The following is a 21,974-nucleotide window of genomic DNA, read 5'->3' on the forward strand; positions in this document are numbered from 1 at the left end:
GGAGTGGCGTTACGGATGGGGGTCCCCCCCACCCTCATTCTCCGAACCCTGTAAATTGTTAAACTGCTACAACTTTAAACGGGTTGTGGGGGCGAGGCACACAACCACTTGCGAGGCCCAGTCCAAACCCACACAAGGGCACTACTGCTAGCGACGCCCCGCCCCGCCCCGCCCCGCCCCGCCCCGCCGGCCCGCCCCGCCCCGCCCCGGCCCCGCCCCGGCCCCGCCCCGGCCCGGCCCCGCCCCCAGAGGGCCTCAGGCCCCGCCCCCGGTCAGCCGCGAGCGCTCGGCCACAGCGCAGAGAACCAATCACCGTGCGCCTCTACGTTTAGTCCCTTTTTGGCGTCCGCCCTCAGCCAAAATGGCGCCATCTCGGAAGTTGCCGAAGCCCTAGAAGTTGCCGAAGCAGGTCCGGAAGCTGCCGAACGAGTCCGGAAGTTACCGAAAGAGAGCAGCGGGGAAGAAGGATGGCGGATATCATCGCAAAGCTCCGGGAGGACGGGATCCAAAAGCGTGTGATACAGGAAGGCCGAGGAGAGCTCCCTGACTTTCAGGATGGAACCAAGGTTCGTGTCTGGCCCCCTCCCCTCAACCCTTCCGCGGCGCGGTGCGCATGCGAGGCGGGAGGAGGCCTTAGGCGAGAGGTTGCGCATGCCCAGATAGCAGTGGCCAGTGACTCTACTGCTCACATGCCGAGCTCGACGCTGGTTGGTCTGAATTTAAGCAGGGGGTGAATTTGGATACGTCTGCCTCGCCCCGTGGCTTGGCCGGGTGGCCGCATTGGTCGGGGAGGCCGTCAGTCAGCATAAGAAGGTTGCTTCATAAGAGGGGGGCTTGGCTTCAGTGTCGAAGCCGACCTGGCGCGCGAGGAGACCCAGAGCCGGAACTCGGGGACCTGGGAGGTGCCCCAGGACTGGGAAGGAGGCCCGTGGCCTCCGGGTTGCCAGGTTCAAGTTCTTTCGTAGGTAGGAGGGCCTACTGAAAACAGTTGAACCAGCTCCCATTGTTTAGATGGGAAAAGTGAGGCCCCAGGGCACACAAACCCATTGAATATGCCCAGAGGTCTGGTCTGCCAGACTGGAGCCTTTCGGCAGTTCTACCCGATGTTGCCCAGGACAGAGAAGGGCTGGGAACTTAAAGAACCTACCACTGTCCTCCTTTGTACATCCAGTCCTCTCTGATCCCCTCCCCCAAACACCTATGCCTCCAGGGTTCCCAGCTTCTGCTCAGGCAGGTGCCTCCTCCTGGAGTGCCTTTCCCAGTTGCCACTTGTCTGTAGAGTAAGGAGCTTCCCAGGGGCAGCCTGTTGGCCCAGCAGAGCAGTCAGTCACACAGAATATGCACTTGGAGGAAATGATCGAAGTCCTGGCGTAAACTGGGGACACCAAAAGTCAGAGCAGCTGTGCATGAACACATGCTCCCTGGGCAGCGCTGTGCGGGTAAAGACCCTAGCCTGGCTCGGCGTGGGTGCCCTGAGAGCAGAGGGGAGCTGCATGGTTCTCGTGATCAGTTATATTGAGAGGGATCCTTTCTGAATGCGAGAAGTGTGGGTGTGGATGCACGTCCCCATGGGCTGGGGGTTGATGACCTTGGAGAAGGTCCTGGCAAGGGAGATCCTGGACGGAACAGATACCAGGAGGAGAGATATTGTAAAGGTAGTGAAGATTGGCGAACAATGGCACCGAAAAACTAGGGACAGGTATTATTAAGTAACAACCCCCAGGTTTGACTGAATGCTCCTAGTGCCCTGTGCTAAATGCTGCACAAGTTCATTTCCTTTCGTTCCCACAGTGTTGACTGCACTTTACTGGTTTGGAAACAGTTTAGAGATTTGGCATACACCGGTGTGGTGGGGAAGAGCGTGGGCTTCTCTGTCTATATCCTGCCAAGGGGTCAGTCTTCAGATCTCTTCTCTCTGCACTCACCCGCAGATGATCTCCCCCAGACTCAAGAAAAAACTCTCGGCGCCTGGGTAGCTCAGTTGGTTGAGTGTCTGACTTCGGCTCAGGTCATGATCTTGGGGCTCTGAGTTCAAGCCCCACATTGGGGTCTCTGCTACGAGCTGCAGAGCCTGCTTTGGATCTTCTGACCCCCTCTCCCTCTTCCCCATCACCTCTGACGCACCTGCTCTCTCACAAAAATAAACATTTAAAAATACAGTAATAGGGGTGCTCCGGACACTGAGCGTCCAATTTTGGCTCAGGTCATGATCTCGCAGTTTGTGGGTTCGAGACCCACATGGGGCTCTGTGCTGACAGTTGGAGCCTGGAGCCTGCTTCAGAGTCTGTGTCTCCCTCTCTCTCTGCCCCTCCCCCACTCGTGCTCTGTCCCTCTCGCTCTCTCAAAAATAAATAAACATTAAAAAAAAAATAAAAAATTCTCCATGCCTGGACTACTCCCACATGTATATTTCTTTTTTTTCCCTTTTTCTTTTTTTAAAGTGAAGTTATCTTTTTTTAAAGTTTATTTATTTATTTTGAGAGAGAGAGAGAACACGCATGTGTACACACACTTGTGTGTGGGGAGGGGCAGAGTGAGAGGAAGAGAGAGAATCCCAAGCAGGCTCCCCACCATGAGCCCCAGAACCTGACTTGGGGCTCGATCTCACAAACCTGAGCCAAAATCCAGTCGGATGCTTGACCGACCGAGCCACCCAGGCATCCCCCACATGTGTATTTCTGGCTCCCAAATCACCATCTCCACGTGGATGTCTGGTCTGCCGCTCAGACTTCACCCACTGCACCCAAGCCTTCCCCATCTCAGCTAAGGGCCCTCTGACCTACTGGTTGCTCAGGCTAAACACCCCCCAGCGTCCGTGGCCCCTTTCGTTCTCTCAGGTTCCACAAGTCTTCAGAATGCACCCGGGACCTGGCCACTTCTCACCGCTTCCCCCCTTACCACCTTGGTCCAGGCCACTGCTGTCCCCCCTGGCCAATTGCAGTGGCCTCCTACCTCACCTTCCTGCACCAGCCCTCGCCTCCCTGCATCCTTTTCTTACCTGGGCAGCTCTGGAAGCCACGTCAGATCCTGTCCTTCCTCTGCTTGGAGCCACCCAGAGTAAAGACACGACGTCCTCACCACAGCCTCCAAGCCCTGCGGGATCCATCCCTGCTGACCCCGGTGACCCCACCGCGCACCCCTCCCCTTGTTCACTCTGCTTCTGCCACACCTGTCTTGATGCTGCTGCTTCTTTTTTTAAATGTTTATTTTTGAAAGAGAGAGAGAGCACAAGCAGGGGAGGGCAGAGAGAGAGAGAGAGAGAGGGACACACAGAATCCAAAGCAGGCTCCAGGCTCTGAACTCTGAGCCGTCAGCGCAGAACCCGACACGGGCCGCGAGATCATGACCTGAGCCGAAGTCTGCATTCAACCCACTGAGCCACCCAGGCACCCCTGATGCTTCTTGAACACACCACACAATCCCACCGCTGCTCTTTGGGCCTAGAAAGTTCACACCCCTTCGTGCCCCAGCATCTGTGGGGCATGCTTTCTTCTGTACTCTGTGCGGATCTCTGCTTAAATGTTGCCTCCTCAGAGAGTCCCCCGCCCCCCTTCCCGGCCCCGTGTGTAGATTCGCCCTGTCTTTTTCTGCTGCGGTTTGTTTTCTGATCCACGGCCCTTAGCTCCGCCATACACAGTACACTGTTTTGTTTGAGGCTCATCTCCTTCCTCCAGAAGTTTCATGTGAACTCCGTGGGCACCGGGACCTGTGTGTGCTTTATCTACTGTCGTGTCTAGCACAGAGCTCAGGCACGTAGTAGGTGCCCGGTAAATATTTGCGGAAAGAACGTTTGGAGCCCGAGTGCTTGAGATCCCATCCCAGCCTGTCCACCCCCTAACCATGTGACTCAGGGCCCTTACTTGCCTCTCCGTGACTTAGTTTCCTCCCCTGGGTGGTGGGGTGAAGGTCAGGTGGTGACCCTCGGATGAGCCCTGTCCCTTGGTGCCATCTGCGAGCCGAGAGCTGGGCTTGTCCTTGGGGGCTGGGCGGGAGTTTGTGCCCTCGCCTCATCCCCCGTGTGGCCCGCAGGCCACATTCCACTACCGGACTCTGCACAGCGACGAGGAGGGCACTGTGCTAGACGACAGCCGGGTGCGCGGCAAGCCCATGGAGCTCATCATTGGCAAGAAGTTCAAGCTGCCCGTGTGGGAGACCATCGTGTGCACCATGCGCGAGGGGGAGATCGCCCAGTTCTGCTGCGACGTCAAGGTACCTGACGTCCCGCCCCGGCCCGTAGTGTCTGCGCAGCCATTCCCGAGTCCCCGCGCCGGGGCCCCTGCCCTGGCTAGGCCTCCTTGAACTGCCTCCAGGGCACCATACCAGCAGGACACCGGGGTCCTGGCCTCTTCCGCCTTCTCTTCTTCTTGACAGACTGCAGCCAGGGGATTGCACGTGACCCATGTAACCCCTTCCTTAATCCTCTCTGGCCCCTCGTCACTGCCAGGCTGTAGGGTCCGACCCCTGCCACACTTCCCCGCCCACTCACCTCCCTGCCTTTCCTTTCCATCCCCTTCTTGGCCAAGATCCTCCCTCATCCTTCAGAGTGAATTCCTGTGTTCACTACCCCCAGGAAGCCCTCCTTGACTGCTGGTGGTTGGCTTGAAAACCCCCTCTGGATCCTCTAACCCCTCAGGTCCTACGCGGCCAGGATCGGGCCCCCTACCTGGGTCTGAGCTACAGCAGAGCAGGGATCAGACCTCTTTACCTGTAGTTCAGAATGCTCAGCACCGACACTTAGGACACGTCTGCTGGCTGGATGTGACTCTAGCGGTCTGCCCCCGCTGCAGACAGTAGGGGCCGTGAGCAGAGCTGCTTGCACTGGGGAGGGGGTAGTCTGGTTCCCATCACCCCAAGAGCTGTTCCTAGTGAAAGTCAAAGGCCAGGTGCTCTATGCCGGCAGGTCTCCGCCAAGGGCTTTGCATTGCTACCTTGGGCCCGGCCCTGAGATAGGCCCTGAGTGGGGTGGGGGTGGGGCGGGAGAGACACTGAGGACAGAAGGTAGGAGCCCCCGGTAGTAGTGACAAGTCCAGCCCTTGGGCCGCACCCCTGGGAAGAGGCGTGAATCCCACTGAGCTCCTGAGGGCAGGGGAGACGGGTTCACAGTGAGAGTGGACGTTTGTGTTGGGAGTGGGAGGGCCAGGTGCTTGGCTTGGTTTGGTGGCCAGAGAGTGTGGCAAGAGCTGGGGACTTGGCCAGAAGAGAAGGCTGGGAGGCCAGAGCGTTCCCGAGGGAAAGGCCCTCCTGCATTTCAACGGCGCGGGGCCTGGGCCGGTTGCTGCCCCTCCCTGGGCTTCAGTGTCCTTTCTCAGGTGGCGATGGGGCCAGGGGCCGGGTGACCAGGCGGCCCCTGCTCACAGAGCCCCGGGTGCGCGCTCGCCTTTCTGCAGCACGTGGTCCTGTACCCGCTGGTGGCCAAGAGCTTACGCAACATCGCAGCTGGCAAGGACCCCCTGGAGGGCCAGCGGCACTGCTGTGGGATCGCCCAGATGCACGAGCACAGCTCCCTGGGCCACGCCGACCTGGACGCCCTGCAGCAGAGCCCCCGGCCTCTCATCTTCGACATCGAGATGCTTAAGGTGAGGGGCCACCAGGCCGTGGGTGCCTCCCCAGACCACCCCCGCCCGGCCTCACGGCGGGAACTGGCCCTTCCTGCCTGCCCCAGGGCTGCTGGGCTCAGTGGACGGACCATCAGCGGGGGGGGGGGGGGGGGGGGGGGGGGGTGTTAGGATGAGAAATGAGAACAGCCGGCAGAGCCCCTGGCAGTCCCCATGGGCCTCCCTCCTGGGGCCCCTCTGCCTCTACCCGTCTCTGTGAGGGTGGGGACTGTCCCCTTCTCGTTCACCGTTCTGTCCCTGGAACCGGGCATAGTGCTCGCCAAGTAGGAGGTGCTACCTAAGCGTTTGCCGAAAGGTTCTGCTCCCGGTGCCCAACGTCCGGAGGCCCAGAGGTCTGGTCTGCGGCCGGAGAAGCTGGGGCGCCCCTGGGGCCTCCCCCTGAGTTGGCCCATGCTCTGGCAGGTGGAGAGCCCTGGCACGTACCAGCAGGACCCCTGGGCGATGACGGATGAGGAGAAGGCGAAGGCGGTGCCGCTCATCCACCAGGAGGGCAACCGGCTGTACCGGGAGGGCCGCGTGAAGGAGGCGGCCGCCAAGTACTACGACGCCATCGCCTGCCTCAAAAACCTGCAGATGAAGGTGCCGCCCGGAGGCCGTGGTGGAGGGGCGGTGTGGGGGGGCTGCCCTTGGAGGGGGCCGGCCCTCAGCGTCTTCTGTGCCCTCTCCCTGCCCCCGCGCCCCCCAGGAGCAGCCCGGGTCCCCCGACTGGGTCCAGCTGGATGAGCAGATCACGCCGCTGCTGCTCAACTACTGTCAGTGCAAGCTGGTGGCCCAGGAGTACTACGAGGTGCTGGACCACTGCTCGTCCATCCTCAGCAAGTATGACGGTGAGCGCCGGGCACGGGCCGCACGCCCCAGCCCTTGAGGTCACCTCCCATCCCCCCGCCAAGGCCCCACGACCGCCTGCGTAGACACCCTCCACACAGGCGGGGCTGTGGGCCCTGCTGTGCCAGTGACTTGCGGATGGTGGCGTGTGGCTGGCCCCCTCGGGTCGGGAGGGCTCTGCCCCACGAGGCGCCCACGGTGTCAGAAGGCGGGCAGGGCGGGCAGCTGGCTGGTCCCCCGGCCCTCATGCCTTTGCCTGCCTGCCGCCCGCTGCTACCCCTGCAGACAACGTCAAGGCCTACTTCAAGCGGGGCAAGGCGCACGCGGCCGTGTGGAACGCCCAGGAGGCCCAGGCCGACTTCGCCAAGGTGCTGGAGCTGGACCCCGCGCTGGCGCCCCTCGTGAGCCGCGAGCTTCGGGCCCTGGAGGCGCGGATCCGGCAGAAGGACGAAGAGGACAGGGCTCGCTTCCGGGGTATCTTCTCCCACTGATGGGGCCCCGCACTGCCTGCCCTGCCTCCCCTGCGTGGCCCCCTGCCGCCGCCGCCGCCCCTGCCCCCGCTCCTCCATGCTTCTCTGTATATAAAGTCCGTATTTATCGCTCCCTGGGCCTGCCGGGCTGATCTGTTGGGGGAGCCAGGGTTATCACCTCAGATTTCCTGGTAGTCGGGTGGTCCTGGGAGGCGAAGGATCGGGGTCCTGATCCCCATTCACCAGCTCCAAGACCTCTCTGGGCCTCCATGTCCCCGACAGAGAGGAGGAGAATGATCTCTGTCACAACGAAGTGTTGCTTTCCGGCCAGGGCGGAGGTGCCCGGGAGCCTTCGGTCTTCAGGGGGAGACAGAGGCACGGCCAGGCGGCCAGGGGGGTGTGAGTGAGATGGTCCCCCAGTGCGGCTCTCCCCTCCAACCTCTGGCCCCGTGGTCTTACGTCCCCAGCCTCTGCGCGCGGAGATTTCAGTCAGAAGCCCAGTCTGGGCCCCTGCGGACTGAAAGGCTGGACGAGGTGGGGTGACCTCGGGGAGAAGGGAGGACACGGCCCCCCGTGAGACCTCCAAGGCCCAGCCTCCCTTCCTGGCCTCGCCGCTACCCTACACTTCGACCCTGGTCACATCCTGGCCCCGCTCTACCCTTCAGTGTCCCCGTCAGACTGGAAACTGGACTCGGTTGCCCCCTGGTACGAGACAGGTGGGCAGTCGGGTGGGATGCAGGTGGTTTATTTTCATGGATTCACACACACTGGAAAAGCCTCAGGGCCCTTGCCAACATCCTCCCCCACACCGAGGCTGGGTGCCTCCCACGTGACGGGGAAGTAACACTGAGGGGCAGACAGAGATACAGGGCGTGGGGTTGGGGGGCCAGAGGTCTGGGCCCCCAGCCTCCCACATGTGCCATTTGGGGCCCCTCGAGTGCACGAATAAATCACTTCAGGGCCACCACAGTGCTGGCCTCACTCTTCTTCGCTGTCCAGCTTGAGGCTGATGCTTCGGGGCTTGCCTCGGGCCAGCGTGGTGGGCGGTGTCCCCGGGCTCTCCCGCTCCACCTGACTGGGCCCCCTGGAGCGAAGCAACTGGCTCTGCTTGCGGAGGAAGTCCACGGGGGCAGCCCCCCCATAGCTGCTCTTGGCCAGGGCGGCCCTGGAGGGTCCCGCGGGGGCGTGAGGGTGGGAGCCCGCCTCCAGCTGGCCCAGGTGGGCCACGTAGCCGTCTGACAGGAACTGTGGGCAGAGATGGGTAGGAATGAGGGCACCGGGGGCCTTAGGCCCACACGTAGCCCTCACCTGTCCCCGTTCCCCAGGCTCGTGGGCAGTGCTGGCAGCATTACAGGCCTGGCACAGCCTGACCCGGTGTCTTCTCTCAGCAGATGGGAACCCCAGACTGGGAGCCAGAGCACCCTGGCTTTACTCCTGTCTCTGCCCCTCTCCAGGCTTCGGGTTCCTGGGAGCCTGGCGGGAAGAGCCGCTGACAGTAATCGGTTCCACCCCTGTGCACGCTAAGCGACGATGCTCATGAAAGCTGTGGCGGTTGGTGCCATTTCATAATTTCCGTTCTACAGATAGGAAATTGAGGCTCAGGAAGCTCAAGGTCCATGGCCAGGGCCATGCCAGGGTGGATAGGAACACTCAAGGTCTTGAGCACACTCCCGCCTGTTATCTATCGCTGCCCAGTAGCTCCAAGCTGTTCATGACTCCTGTCCCCGGGGGAGCCCAGTCCCCCGAGGCCAGCTGGCCTTTTTGTAGCGCCCCCCGCCCCATCAGTCGGGTGCTTCTTCACACAGATGGTCTTCATGGCCTCACACCCAGGCTCCACTCCCCCCGCCAGCTCCCAATCCCAGGCTGCACTTGGCTCTCACCTGACACTGAGCTTGCAGCTTCCGCACCGCACGGCCCACAATGTAGGTCTGGCTCGGGGACAGGCCCAGTGCCGCATATACGGCCACGTCTTTGGGGGACCCATAACCGGCCACGATGTTCAGTTCTACCTGTGGTCGGAGAAGCGGGTCAGCCACCCTAGGGGGCAGGGCCGCGTGGCTTGGGTGGGTCGGAAGGGTATCCAGGGTCAGATTGCTTCGGGGCGGGGCTAGCCGGACTGAGGCGGGGCCACGGGGGTCCTAGTCACCAGGCCCCGACCCTAGACGGAGTTGATCCAGAGGACTAGGGGCCTCTCATGGACCACTAGGGGGCCGGGCCCTCGGGGCCTCTCTTGCCAGTTAGGGTCCCGGGCTTAGGGGTGGGACCAGACGGGCCTGCATAAGCCCTACAGCCCCGGGCGGGGGCGGGGGCGGGGCCCTCCCCGGGCGCACCTCCTGCACCAGGCTCTGCAGAAACATCGCCTTCTGGCGCAGTGGGTCGTGGGTGAGGCCATCGCAGAAGGAGACGACGCCGTGAGGAAAGTTGTGCTGCGACAGCCAGGCCACCACGCGGTGCTTCTGCATATCAGGCCGGCCCGTTACGTACACGATCAGGTAGCCGGCGTCCTGCCAGTGCCTGCGGGGTGGGACAGCGGTCAGCTCCGTCTCCGAGGGCGCGGTCGGTCACCGCGGCCAGCCGGGAAGCACCGCTCCTACCTGACCACATCCACCGCGCCGGCGCGCACCTTGGGGTCGCTGCCCATGATGGAGACGCTGGCGGTGAAGGAGCCGTCGATGCTGAAGACCACGGCCTCCGTGCCGCGGGCCACCACGGTCAGGCAGCACTCGGCGTACGTGTGGTCGCCCCTGCGGCCCGCGAACGGCGTGAGCGGCGCGGGTGGAGGCCTGGGGAGCCCCGACCCGCAGAAGCCCGGCCTGCCCGGCGCTCACCTGACCACCATGCGCACCGGGTAGACGCCGATGCCCAGCGCGCGCTCCAGGGGCACCGAGAAAGTGAGGCGGCCGGAGCTGTTGGTGACCTCAGTGCCGAAGTGGATCCACTTGCCTGACAGCGGCTGCGTCATGATGTAGACGTCCACCTGGTGGGGAGAGCGGGCGAGAGGGCCCAGGGGCCGAGCCTGAGTGGAGGAGGGTCTGGGCGGGCTGCCGTGGGGTTAGCGAGGTCCCGGTGGGCGTGAGGTCGGCTCGACGGGGGGGGGGGGGGGGGGGGGGGGGGGGGGGGGGGGGGGGGGGGGGGGGCAAGGCCGCCGCGTCCTGACCTTCTCTCCGGTGAGCGTGACTACGTCCAAGGGCCCGTACATGAAGCGCGCGTTCAGCACCTGGGGGCGGCCCTCGCACACCACCGTGTCGCTTGCCCGGTGGTTGGAAGTGACATTCTGGCGAGAGGAGACGGCGTGAGACCGCGGCGGGGAGACGAGACGGCGGGATTCCGGGAGCAGCTGCTGAGAGGGCCCTGGCCCCGATGGGGGCGGGGCCTCCGCAGGAGGAGCGAGGCCCTTGTGCTGCGCGCTCTTGCGACCCCGACCTGAGGTCACGAGTGCCTGCGTGTGGACTTCGGCCCCCAGGAGTAGGACGGGATGGAGGATGACGCTGGGTGCGGAGAGCTCGGATCCGAGGCCCGCGTTAGCCGTGGAAGGGGGGGAGGTTCCTGGTTCCCAGGGGCGGGGCCGAGCCTCGAGGGGGCGGAGCCAGGGCTACAGAAGCCTGGGAGGCACCCAGGGAGGTCCCGGGAAGGTAGTGGGGGGCGGGGAGGGGCGGGGTGCTGCGGAGAGAGGGCTGGGCCTCTGTCCCCAGAATCTCCAGAGGACCCGAGGGGGCGGGCACATACCCGGATCTTGACTTGCGTGCGTTTGCGCTGCCACTTCTCCCTGGGGAAGGCCGGGCTGTAGATGGACGGCTCCTCGCACTCCGTCAGCTGTGGCTGCTCCTTCTCGATCACCTGTGCACGCGAGGCCACGTGACCGGGGAACCTGGGTCTGGCCCTCCTCTGGCCGGCGGCTCCCCATGCACGTCCAACGCGCATCGCCCACCCTGTATGCCCGATCCCCGAGCCCACCTGGCGCAGGATGAAGGCCACCACATCAGCCGACTCCCAGTAGCTGGCGTGGAAGAGGTGGGGCAGCGTGACGGTGGGGAAGGCGGTGAGCGCCTCGGGGCAGTACAGCGAGTAGTCAATCCGCTTCGTCCCCCACCAGCGCTCCAGGACTGCACGGCCACGTTGGGCAGTGAGTCAGGGGTGGCCTCCCACCTCATGCCCACGTGTCTGGCCCCTGGGTACTCTTTCCTCCCTCCTTTCTGCCAAGCCTGCTCTTTGCCAAGTCCGGGGCCGGGTACTGAGGCGGTCTCGTCCCAGAGCAAATGCTGGGGCCAAGGGTGTTTCAACTGGGCTCTGGGAGGCAGAATAATTGTCCCCTCCCCAGGCTGGGTGGCTGGCTGACTTACTCTTAACCACCTCACTGGTGGTGCTGGGGGCAGCTGGCTGGGCCGGAGGATCAGTGCCTAACTCACTGCCCTTCCAGAAGGCACCGCTGGCAGAGGTGGGTGTTGAGGGCACCAACATCTCCAGCTCTTCCAGAAAGAGGCCTGAGTGGGTCTGCAGAGTGTCAGCTGGGGAATGGGGGGAGGGGCAAGCTGAGCGCTGGTCTGAGCCAGGCTGCCCTCCTGGCTTTCCATGTGGGGGTTCCAGGATAGCCTGGCCCCCACACCTCCATCTTCCCCTCCAGCCCTCCCTGCTCAGGTCTTAGCTGAGGCTGAAGTGCCTCCCATTTGGGTGGAAGTGAAAAGGGGAGGGCTTTCTCTCTTCTTATCTTCCTCCAACAGCCATCCGCATGCCTTCCAGCTTGCCTGCTACCACCACCCCAGCACGGACCCATTTGTCTCATGGGCCAAATGGGAACCCACTTGCATGACTCTGTGGACACGCCGCCTACTAATACATGTTGTCTATGGATGCACCCCTACAGGTGGATACAGCAGCCCCTCTGCGTTGTGGCTATTCTCAGACACTGGCACCCCGGGGCCACTCTGGCTCCTCTCTTTAACCCAGCCATCACCACTGCCCCCCGCCCCTTGGCAGAGAATGTCAGATCTTGGGGATCCAGACCTCACAGAGGGCCAGGGTAGGGCTCCTTGGTCCTGGGACTGGTGACATGAGAGGTGACCAATGATCTAGGAACCTCCTCACATCCTCCTGGGGGAGGGGAGCCGATCCCTGTCCCTCCCTGTTAGTGCCCTCCTCCTTCTCCCCTTTATCTTGGTTGGGGGCGTACCCAGCAGCAGGGATGAGCCGTCTCCCAGGGGGAACTTCTGGTAGCGGGGCACGGCCAGCGGGGCGATAGCTTGGAACTTGGGGGCCAGCAAGGGCTCGAGGCGGGAGGCACAGGGGTCAGCCGCGTGGAAGAGGTTGTAGATCTGCTCACAGGCTGGCCGCATCTGGGCCACTGGTACCCAGAAGATAAAGGAAGGAGGAGGTTCAGCTGGGCATGCTGGAAGGTGGGGGGGGGGGAGCAGCACTTGGCATGCTGGGTGACCTGGAGCCAGCACCCTTCCCGACCTGCATTCCCCGAGAGGTCACCAGCGTCCTGTTAATGGGAGACAGGTGTCTCAGCTAAGAGGTGCTCAGACCCTTTAACTGCTGCTCGGATTCAGGATGAAGCATTTCCTCCTGACTGACTGACCCCAGCTCATGCAGAGCAGCATGTAGGGGCCTGAGTTCCTCCTGGTGCACTTTGGGAAACCTGACCTTGGACATCTCTGGGCCTCAAGTTCCCCTTCTCTAGCCAAGCCATTGAATATGTTCTGTGAGGTATGGTGATAACAGTAGCATCTTGCGTGTGACCAAAGAGACAGGGGAGGAACAGATGAAAGAAAAGGCGTGGCTGCCCCCCCCCCCAAAGGCTCACCCTCCAAGGTGGGCATCACGGTTTTGCGCAAAGCCAGCACCAGGCCCAGTGGGGAGCCAAAGAGGAAGAAGCCGGAGACCTTGAAATCAAGGCGGGCAGCACTGGTGGGGCCATCAGGAGCCTCAGAAGTGGCGGCAGGGGGGCACGAGGCTGTGCTTGCCCGCCTGGGCTCCCCGGAGGAGGTGGTAGAAGGGGCGGCCTGCAGACTGTGGGGGGGAGGGGTGCTCAGTGCTGCCACCCCCACAGCCCAGCACAAGCCCAGGGCACGGGTGATGGGGCAGGAATGTCACCTGTTCTGAGCACCCTCGGGCTCAGGACTGGCCATGTCGCTGGGGGTGCGCTGGGCAGGCAGGGCTGAGGGTTCTGGGCTGGCCCGTCCCAGCCCCTCCACCCCATCTGCCAGGGGGTCCCGCACTGGGCCGACCTCCGGGGAGAGCAGCTCATTGTTCTAGACAGAACAGGGGACAGAAATATCCTTAGGGTTGGAGACGATTCGATTTCTACTTATTTGGAAGTGAGGAGAGAGGCTTGGAGGTTGGGCAGGGACTCAAGAGAAGAACTGGGGCAGAGCCCAAGAGAGGACTGAGTGAGGCGGAAGGGAAGCTGCCTGAAGAGAAGTCATACTGTGGGGGCGGGGGGCAGAGACCGAGAGCTGGAGAGACAGCCCCCCCGGAGGAGGCAGGGTTAGGCCACACTGACCATGCTGCCTCGCCGACTGCTGCTCCGGCTCCCGCTGCCCGCGCTGGCACTGTGGCAGAGTGCGTCAAAGCCCAGGATTCCGCCCACGCCGTCTCCGATCAGCACCACCTGATTGGGGAGAGCGGCGCCCTCAGGAGGACGGACAGACGGCCGGGCGGACGGCGGGCTCTAGCGGCAAGTTTCTCTGGAGCATCCCCAGCCACTGACCTGCCCGCAGAAGCCGGCACCCTCCGATGAGCGCAGGAAGGCAGCATAGGCCTGGTTGGTGCGGGCGATGACAGTGGCCACAGCGCCCTGGTATCGGGACGATGAGGTGGCCAGCAGTGGCAGGGCGGCTAGTGGAATGTGGTCCTGGGAGCGGGACAGGCTGTCACCATCGTGGCTGTAGGGGCTCAGGCTGGAGGAGGAGGTGGGGAGGGTGGGTTGGAGGGCCTCGGGGCCCCTGCACTGCCTCCTCCAAGTCCCCTCGGCCCGTTGGCAAGTCCCAGCTCTGCGGCGCCTTTGCGAGGGGCATCAGCCCCCAAGGGCCTCTGTGATGGAGCCATTGTCTAGAAACTGAAGTCCAGCCCCGTGGGTGACTGGCCCGGGTGTCTGGCTTCCCCGCCCCTCCCCCTTCCCTCTTGGGCCTCTTTGGTCCCCAGAGCCCCCAGTGGCTATCTGCACCTTGAAGACCCTGTGTGTCCCCCACCCTTCCACCCCTGACCAGTACTTGGAGACAAGGGCATAGGCGGCAGCGCAGATGGGTGGGCAGGGCACCAGGCGCAGCGCCACATGGCCCAGGGCCTCGGGGAAGTGGATTCGTGTGACAGCCTCAAAGGCCAGGCTCAGGGTCTGCACGTCCGCCTGCTTGGAGTTGGCATCTCCGGGGCCTGAGTCCAGGATGTTGCCACTGTGCAGGATGAGGAAGAGGGCGTGGACTGCGCACACCTGGGCCCCCAGCTCCCCGGCTCCGTCTGGGCCCTGTGGGGCACAGTAGGGGGCCAGGGGTGTCAGAGAAGTAGCCTGCCTGGTGCGGGGGGGCTGCAGATATGGGGTAGCTGGCCGTACTCACCTCCGAGTCCCTGGGTGCTCGGGCCCCATCCCCAATGTCTTTGGTGGCCTCGGTTCCAGGGTCTATAGGAGAGGGGACAGCCAGTGAAGGTGACTGAGGGGCCTGCGGGGACCCCTCCTCTGGCACTTCGGGGACCCTTGCTTGGCTGTTTGCCTCTTCCTCTGACCCCTCTCACCAGGCTCTCATGGGACATCTCATGTTTCTGGGCCTTTGCACATGTCTGCCCTGCTCCTGTGAGGAACGCCTCCTCCCCACGATGCCTGTCTGCCTGGAAAATGCCTTCTAATCCTGCGCTGTCCAGTATGGTGGCCACTAGCCACATGTCCTCATTTAAATGGGAAGGAATTAAAGCACAATACAAATTTCAGCTCCTCAGTCACACGAGCCACATTTCAAGTGCTTAAAAACCACACGTGGCTAGAGGATTTCCATCATCGCTGAAGTTCTGGGGGACAGGGCTGGCGCAGTCCTTCAAAATCCAGCTTAGATCTCACCTCCCTCGTGAAGCCTTCCTGGACTCCAAATTAATTCCTCCATTTTTTGCGCTCTTAACCACCCATCTGTTATCCCTGCCTATCCGCTCATTATCCACCTGAGTATTCAGTGCACACCCTCTCTGGATTGATGCTCAACTTAGGGCCCCATTAAGCTTAGGACTGGGCTGTTCTGAGTGCCCAGTGCATGCAGGGTGCTGGTGGCTGGCAGTCTTTACCTGGGGTCCCCTCAGCCTCCACGGGGGAGGCAAAGGCATCGATGAAATCACTGGAATTCCACTTGGTCATGTCCTTGGGGAAGACCTCATCACTGTCCGAGAAGCCTTCTGCAAGGACAGGGGACTGTGTCATGGGGCAGAAGGAGCCGCTCAGGGACACCCCCGCCCCCAGCAGGGCCTCGGTGCTGACCGTGGGCATCAAAGAACTCCTCCTCGGAGCTGTTCTCAGAGTCTCGGGCGATGTTCTGCATGCGCCACTCGGACAGGCTCTGGGGAGACACGCCCCCTGCAGGGCCACTCAGTCTCAGCCTGGAGTCCAGCCCGAGGGCAGCTCCCTCCCTTCCCCGTGCCCCAGCCTCACCTCCGTGCTGGGATGAGTAGGAGGAACGGGAAGATGAAGACCACTGCTTGCCGAAACTGGCATCGGGCGAGGCATCGGGGCCGGAGGGCGCCTCGGGCCCATCGGGGGTGCCAGCGTGGCTGGCCGCAGCCCGGGCCTCAACACTAGGCTTCCCAGGGGCCTGGGCTTCGGGCCCCTCACTGCCCGAGTTGCACTTGGCCATGCGCTGTGCCAGCATGCGGGCAGTCTCCTCCTCCAATGCCCGGATGTCAGCCATGCTCAACTCTGTCCATTCATCCTGCCAGCACCAGGCCTGGCGGTGGGCCCGTAGCATCACCCGACGCAGACCTGCAGGTGACGAGGCGACAGAACCATGCCCCTCAGCCTGAGTTTTCCCGCCACTGCTCTCCCCCCCTCCCCCGCAGCCCTTTACAGTGGGTGATGGCTCCCCTGGGCACACCGCCCACCCAGAGCCACGGAGTAGGGCAAGGCTGCTGCTATCCAGTAGCTGGGAGTGGCAACTGGGGCATCTGTCCCCAACTCTGAGCACACACCCAACCCCAACACTCTGGGCAGCTGGGAACAAGCCTGCTTCTTGCTGTCTTTCATCTGGCTTCCTGCTGACGTCTTCAGAGACGTTAACAATCAAGGCATTAACAGTTAATGAAATTGTTGATAGTTAATGAAGGTGTTAATAGTTAATGGAAGTGTTGGCACTTAATGAAGTTTGTAGTGGAAGATGATACCCATTCTGGGATGTTTTCATCTTAAGCAGAGGAATAAAGTTAGAAGCTTCAATATCTAGGAAATAAATTAATAATGGTTGGATTATAATTATAAACTTCTGGAGGGAAATCTATCAGAATCTTACCAACGGGGATATCTGTGGGTGATTTCATTTTCTTATTTGTGCTTTTTGGTATTTTTTACAAATGCAAGACAAGCAGCCTAGATTATTCTCTAGGCTAATCTCATGTGTAAAATGGGAATCGTAGCTCCCACTCGGTAGGGGTGTCAGGGTGTTAGAGGAACTCTTGCATGAGAAGTGATTGGCAGAGGAACTTGCATGTTGTGAATGCTGGTCGATGTTAGCTCTTAATACCTGGCCCAGCCTCCTGCTCATTCACAGAAGGGAAAATGAAGGTGCAGAGATGCGAAGTAGCTCACTGGAGGTCCCGTGGAGCCCAGGCCCCCAGCTCCCCCCCCCCCACTCCATGCAGGGTTCTTCTACCTGCAGGCGGCCCACCCTCAGACCTGGGGGTTGGGGCAGGGCTGAGCTGCAGGGGCTGTGGAGTCAGGGTTAGGAGGGTGAGACCGGAAGCTGGGAGCAGGAGGGACCCCAAGAAGATGAGTCAGAGCCACAGCCTGTACTTCTTAGTGTGTTGCTGGTTAGGGCTGCTGTCCCTTGTGAGAGTTTCTAAGTCTCCCCTGGCCCACAGAACGCTGGAGAATCCTGGAAGCCTAACGGATGGAAAGCAGCATAGCCGGCATGGGCCTCAGGGCTCGTGTCCCCAGCTGCTTGTCCTCCTGACTCTTAACCTGTACCTCAAGGCTAGGCTCCCTGACCCCCAGCCAGGCCGTGCCGTTCCCCTCTGCCTCAGTGCCACCATATCAAGTGGAAATGATGGCTTCTGTGTCCCCAGCCGACAGGGAGCATCCCTGGCTCAAACACGGGGCCTGGTGCATGCTGGGTAAAGGGAGCCGCCTGTGGCAGGGCGCTCACCGACATCATGGATGAACTGCTCGATCTTGGCCTGCATGCCCCAGTAGCGGAACTCGACCTTGCACAGCTTATAGGCACACATGAGGGGCCCTGTCTGGGCCGCTGTGCGAGCCCAGTCGTCAGCCAGCGGTCCCCGGCCGGTCTTGGCCGAGCGGTACAGCCGGGGGTCCTCTTCTGCTTTGTATTCTCCTGGGGCCACCGCATCCCGCACGATGTCGATGGTATCTGGGGGGGGGGGGGTCCAGCGGCACTGAGCAACACCGCCCCCCTCTGCCCCTGCCCCCCTTCCCCACAGCCAGGAAGCCAAGACCAGGAGAGAGCCTGGGGCTTGTCAGAGGCCGCCCACTGAGGTGGCAGATGGCCCCAGAGGGGCTCCAGGGTCCCCTCACTGGCCTCAGGCCTCACCCAGGATGCGCTGTCTCCTCTCCGCTCCACTCAGGTTGAAGACATTCGGCTGCTGCCCCCCATCGGGCAGGTAATACGTCTCTATTTCAATGGAGAATTTCTCCACGAAGGGGCAGGTGTACCTGGGCACGGGGCAGGGGTGAGGGTCACTACTGCGCCCGCCAGGGCTGCTCTCCTTGCAGCCCCAAGCCTGCCCCACCCACTCACCGAGTTCGGGTGTAGGGATAGGCATTCCAGGACTCTTCTTCCACCTGCAGGGCGGCCTTGGGCAGCAGCGCCCGGAACCAGCCTGGGATGTGGGAGCCCACGTGGTACACCTTGTGGGTGTACTGCCCGCTGCCGCCGGGCCCGTCCGTGTAGGGCCGGTTGGCCAGGATCTCCACGCCACTGCCCTCACCGCTCGACTCCTCCCGGCTCTTTTTCTGCACCCAGGGCAGAACAGAATGGGCGGCGCGGCCCCAGCTGAGCTCGCGGGGTCCCCCGGCTTGGCCTGGCCCCCTGCACAGTGCTGGAGCCCTAGTCCCAGCCTTCCGACCTCCCTCAAACTTGACCCTGGCCCCCTGCAGCTCCCTGGGGTCGGGGCCACAGCTGCTGTCCAGTCCTGCACAAGGCTTGCAGCCCAGCACTCGTTTGCGTATTGACTGGTCTATTCCAGGCGTACTGGGATTGTATTAATTGGGACCTATTGATGAATAAAACAAAGACCCCTGGCTCCCTGTGGGACTTCAGTTCTAGTGACACAGTGGCTTCAGAAGCCAAGTGACAGGGTCTATTAGAAGTGGGAAGTGTTGGGGCACCTGGGGGGCTCAGTCGGTTAAACGCCTGACTTCGGCTCAGGTCATGATCTCACGGTTCGTGGGTTCGAGTCCCGCTTCGGGCTCTGTGCTAACAGCTCAGAGCCTGGAGCCTGCTTTGGATTCTGTATTTCCCTCTCTCTCTCTGACCTTCCCCTGCTCACGCTGTCTCTCTCTCTCTCAGAAATAAATACAACATTTAAAAAACAAAATAAAAAAAAAAAAGAACTGGGAAGTGTTATGGGAAGAAGAAAGTGTAGACCCAGGTAAGGGGTATTGGGTTGGGATTACAATTATGACAGGACGATCAGGGAAAGGCTCACTGAACACACAACATGACCATAGTTTGAACACGACTGAAGTGGAGGAGTGCAGATGTGGGGTGGGGGGAGCTGTTCAGGCAGGTTGCTGAGGTGGGGGAGTGGCGTGTGCTCCAGGGGCAGCAAGGAGGCCGGGGAGGGTGGGCTCGAAGAATCAGGGAGATCTTCTGAGAACCTGACCCCAGTCCCCTCCTCTGGGACCCCAATACCGGCTCCTGCCACACCCCTTATAGCTTGAGAGCACTCAGATCCTGCCCCGTTATAGCTCTGGAGCCTGAACTTGGCCCGCTCAACCCCCTGAGGCCCGATCCTGGCCCTCCTGTCTCCTCAGACCCAGACCCTCATTTCTGGGGAACACAGGCCTCGTTGAGGCCTTGCACCAACCCTCCTCTCCCCCTGAAAACCTGTGCGGCCCCTCTCACAGCCCAAGTTCAGACCCCTACCTCTTGGGTCCCTGCCTCTGTCACAGTTTTGGGGTCTGAGCCTCATCCCGTCTCCCTGAGCCCCTGGGGTTGTCAGGATCCTGCACCCTCCGGGGACCGGCTTCCAGTCTTCTCTCCCACCTAGCACCCCTCCTGGCTCCCTGCGCCTCACTCCTGCCTCCTCGGGCGCTCCTCTGCCTCCCACAAGGGGTTAGAATTCTAAGGAGGATTAAAGGAGATCAGAAGTGGGCTGAGCGTCAACCAGCCAGCAGCCGGGCACTTGGGGGATGGGGAGGCGCCACCAGGCCCTTCTGTCCCCTTTCCCCCCTCCCCGCATTGGAAGGGGGGCTTCTCTGTCCTCGCTAGGCTCTGAGTCCTTCCAAGCCCCAGAGCCGGGCTGAGGCGGAGTTGAGCCGGCCCGGCCCCTCGTCCCAGGTGCGGCCTGCGCGCTCCTGCCGTTGAGTGACCCCATCACGAAGTGGGGCCCCCTTCGGCTCCCGCTTCCCACCGCCCTCACCTGGATCATGTAGAGCTGGGCCACCTGGTACTCGTCCAGGCTCATGGGAAGCAGAATGTGGTACTCCTTGATGAGCATCCTGAAGGTGCTCGGCCGGCCGCGCGCGGCCTCCGCTCCGCCTGGCGCAGGGCACGGCGCGGCAGTCAGTGCGGGGCGGCGGCGCGCGGCCCCGAGCCCTGCGCGCGGGCCGGAGGGCGCGGGCCGCGGGACCCCATGCCCGGGCCCGCCGCGGGGGAGGCAGAGGGGGGCCCCGCGAGCCGCAGCGAGGCTGAGCGCTGACCTCTTTTCCGCGCGGCCCCCGTTCCCCCTCCCGCCCGCCCGTCGCCATGGCAACCGCGCGCTGACGCGGGCCCCCCGGAGCGGCGGGCGCGGGCCGGCGGGCTAGCTGGCCGGCCTCGCCTCTCCGGCCGCTGCGGTGTCCTAAGCCCCCTCAGAGCTGCGTCCCTCGGGGACCCGCCCCCGGGAGCCCCGGTCCCCTCCTTCCCGGCCCGCCTTGCACAAGCAGCCCCTCTGGGCCCGCCCCCTGCATCCCCTTTCCGCTGGGCGGTGGGGTCGCGTGCCCCCCCCCCCCACGCCCAGACGTCCACTTGTCCCCCAAGGTGTCTCTCCGCAGAGCAGCTCCGTGCGCCCCTCCCTGCAGCGTCTGTCAGTGTTCCCCACCCCCCTGCACCCGAATCTGCCTTCCAGGACCAGAAAACCAACCCCTCCGGCCGCCCAGACCTGCCTTCCCCAATTCTGCCCCGCAGCCCAGTCCTCGACTTCCCCGCCTCAGCATCCTTCCTGGACCCCCGGCACACGTCCATGCAGCCGCCCCATCATCCTTCCCGGGGCTGACCCCTCTTCGCGCCGAGGCGAGAGTGGCTCCACTGGGTATCCCACGGGCCCCGACCCTGGGAGACCCGCTCCGCCCCCCTGCGCCCCGGTTCCGCTGCAGGCACCCCTCCCACCTCGCAGCCAGCGAGCGGGCGAGAGGCCTCATTGTCCCCACTTCCCTCTGCTCCCCGGCGTCCCCGTCCCCAGCCGCGCTCTTGGCCCGCCCGCCGACGTCCCGGCTCACCTCTAGCCTAGGGCGGGCGCCCCTCACCCGGTGCGGGCGGGGGCGGATGGGCTGCGGGTCGGAGCCCGGAGCACCCCCAGCCCCAGCCTCGGGTTCCAGCCGTGGCCGGACCCTCCGGAGGCGCAGCGCGGGCCCATGGCCCCGACCTTCCTCCGGGTCCTCCCGCCGGCGCCCCTGCTGTCCCTCCCCGCCGCCCGCCGCGTCACCGCGGCCGCCCCGCCCCTTTCCTGGGCCCTGGCTGGCCCTCCCCACTTCTGCGGGGTCCCGGCAGCCCCGCCCGCGGCGGCGGAGGGCGGCCCCAGCCTTCCTTCCCCCAGGCGGCAGGGGAAGAGGCCGCTCTCCAAATGCTGGCGCCTTGTACTCCCTCTGGGCTCTTTGGGGTCCCCTGAACACTTCTATCTCCACCCCGGCCCGACCGTCCTGTGTGCCGTGGACCCAGCCCCATTCTTCCCAGCCCTCGAGCCTCGGGCCCGGGGTCGGGGCAATGCCGCACGGCCCCCAAAGTCTGGCGAGAAGCTGGTCTAAGACTTGCCTGTCCCTAGGGGGTGGGGTTCCAGCGCCCCGGGCCTCTAGCGTCATTGGGCTCTCCACCCCGGCAGAGGGCTGCAGGCACTCGGAAGCCGTGGTCTAGCCCCTGAATGGGGCCCCATGGTCTTCCCCATTGATACCTTCCGGGTCCACAAGTCTGGCCAACCATACCCTGGGCAAAGGCTGAGACACCTAAGGGCTGGGCTCATGGGGCCACACCCAGCAGGCTGGAAGGTGCTGGGACCGTGGAGGGCAGCACCGAGCTGGGACTCACCCGTTGTGGAAGTCAGTCCTCTCCCCTTGGCTCCGCTTCCCAGGGGCTGGGGGGAGGGAAGCGGCCGTGGCCCCTCTCCCTGGAGGAGTCAGGATGTGTTCAGAGCTTCCCATGGCTGATTCGGTTTAAGATGTTAGGGCATTAGGGCATGTGAGGGCCTGGCTTACATGAACTGACATTTCCACGCTGCCAGACATCACTGCCAATCCAGAGAAAGAGGCCTCTAGGCCCAGGCGGAGACAGTGCCCTCCAGCCTGGAGGCTGCCAAGGCCCTGCGCTGCCCCCTGGTGGCACCATGTGTAGGAGGGCAGGGCTCCCAGCTACCAAAGTTCAACCCTTTCCACTACTTACGACTGGGCAGGCTGAGGGCAGGCTGAGGGCCGGAGAAGGGCCGGGTTCCAACCAAAGTCAGCGACAGCAGG

The 21,974-nt window shown here is 63.1% G+C and overlaps 2 protein-coding genes across 4 annotated transcripts; one reads left to right on the forward strand and one right to left on the reverse strand.

Moving 5' to 3' along the window:
* The first annotated feature begins 324 nt into the window (after positions 1 to 324).
* On the forward strand, positions 325 to 7,077 carry LOC120233878 (aryl hydrocarbon receptor interacting protein). 2 transcript variants are annotated; one of them, XM_039235378.1, is made up of 6 exons: positions 325 to 566; positions 4,030 to 4,209; positions 5,388 to 5,576; positions 6,018 to 6,194; positions 6,301 to 6,434; positions 6,726 to 7,077. In XM_039235378.1, exons 1-6 carry the CDS (start codon positions 468 to 470, stop codon positions 7,060 to 7,062), a joined length of 1,116 nt encoding a protein of 371 aa, XP_039091309.1. In that variant the 5' UTR covers positions 325 to 467; the 3' UTR covers positions 7,063 to 7,077. The 2 variants fall into 2 exon arrangements, with proteins under 2 accessions (XP_039091309.1, XP_039091308.1); XM_039235377.1 differs by having other exon boundaries at positions 329 to 566; positions 6,301 to 6,442; positions 6,726 to 7,035.
* A 560-nt stretch (positions 7,078 to 7,637) lies between these two features.
* PITPNM1 (phosphatidylinositol transfer protein membrane associated 1) lies at positions 7,638 to 20,909 on the reverse strand. Of its 2 annotated transcripts, XM_039235376.1 has the most exons (24): positions 20,751 to 20,909; positions 19,694 to 19,812; positions 17,848 to 18,062; positions 17,641 to 17,762; positions 17,236 to 17,460; positions 15,534 to 15,860; positions 15,363 to 15,458; positions 15,173 to 15,280; positions 14,461 to 14,522; positions 14,119 to 14,369; positions 13,617 to 13,806; positions 13,410 to 13,517; positions 13,001 to 13,158; positions 12,711 to 12,916; positions 12,078 to 12,248; positions 11,251 to 11,415; positions 10,865 to 11,013; positions 10,637 to 10,747; positions 10,068 to 10,184; positions 9,739 to 9,887; positions 9,505 to 9,654; positions 9,241 to 9,424; positions 8,791 to 8,919; positions 7,638 to 8,155 (listed from the first exon to the last, which is right to left on the reverse strand). In XM_039235376.1, exons 2-24 carry the CDS (start codon positions 19,769 to 19,771, stop codon positions 7,889 to 7,891), a joined length of 3,738 nt encoding a protein of 1,245 aa, XP_039091307.1. In that variant the 5' UTR covers positions 19,772 to 19,812; positions 20,751 to 20,909; the 3' UTR covers positions 7,638 to 7,888. The 2 variants fall into 2 exon arrangements, with proteins under 2 accessions (XP_039091307.1, XP_039091306.1); XM_039235375.1 differs by having other exon boundaries at positions 15,363 to 15,860.
* Between the last annotated feature and the right edge of the window lie 1,065 nt (positions 20,910 to 21,974).

This window comes from Hyaena hyaena, unplaced genomic scaffold (genome assembly GCF_003009895.1).
Source record: "Hyaena hyaena isolate Hyena2069 unplaced genomic scaffold, ASM300989v1 scaffold_98, whole genome shotgun sequence".
Taxonomy (NCBI): Eukaryota; Metazoa; Chordata; class Mammalia; order Carnivora; family Hyaenidae; genus Hyaena; species Hyaena hyaena.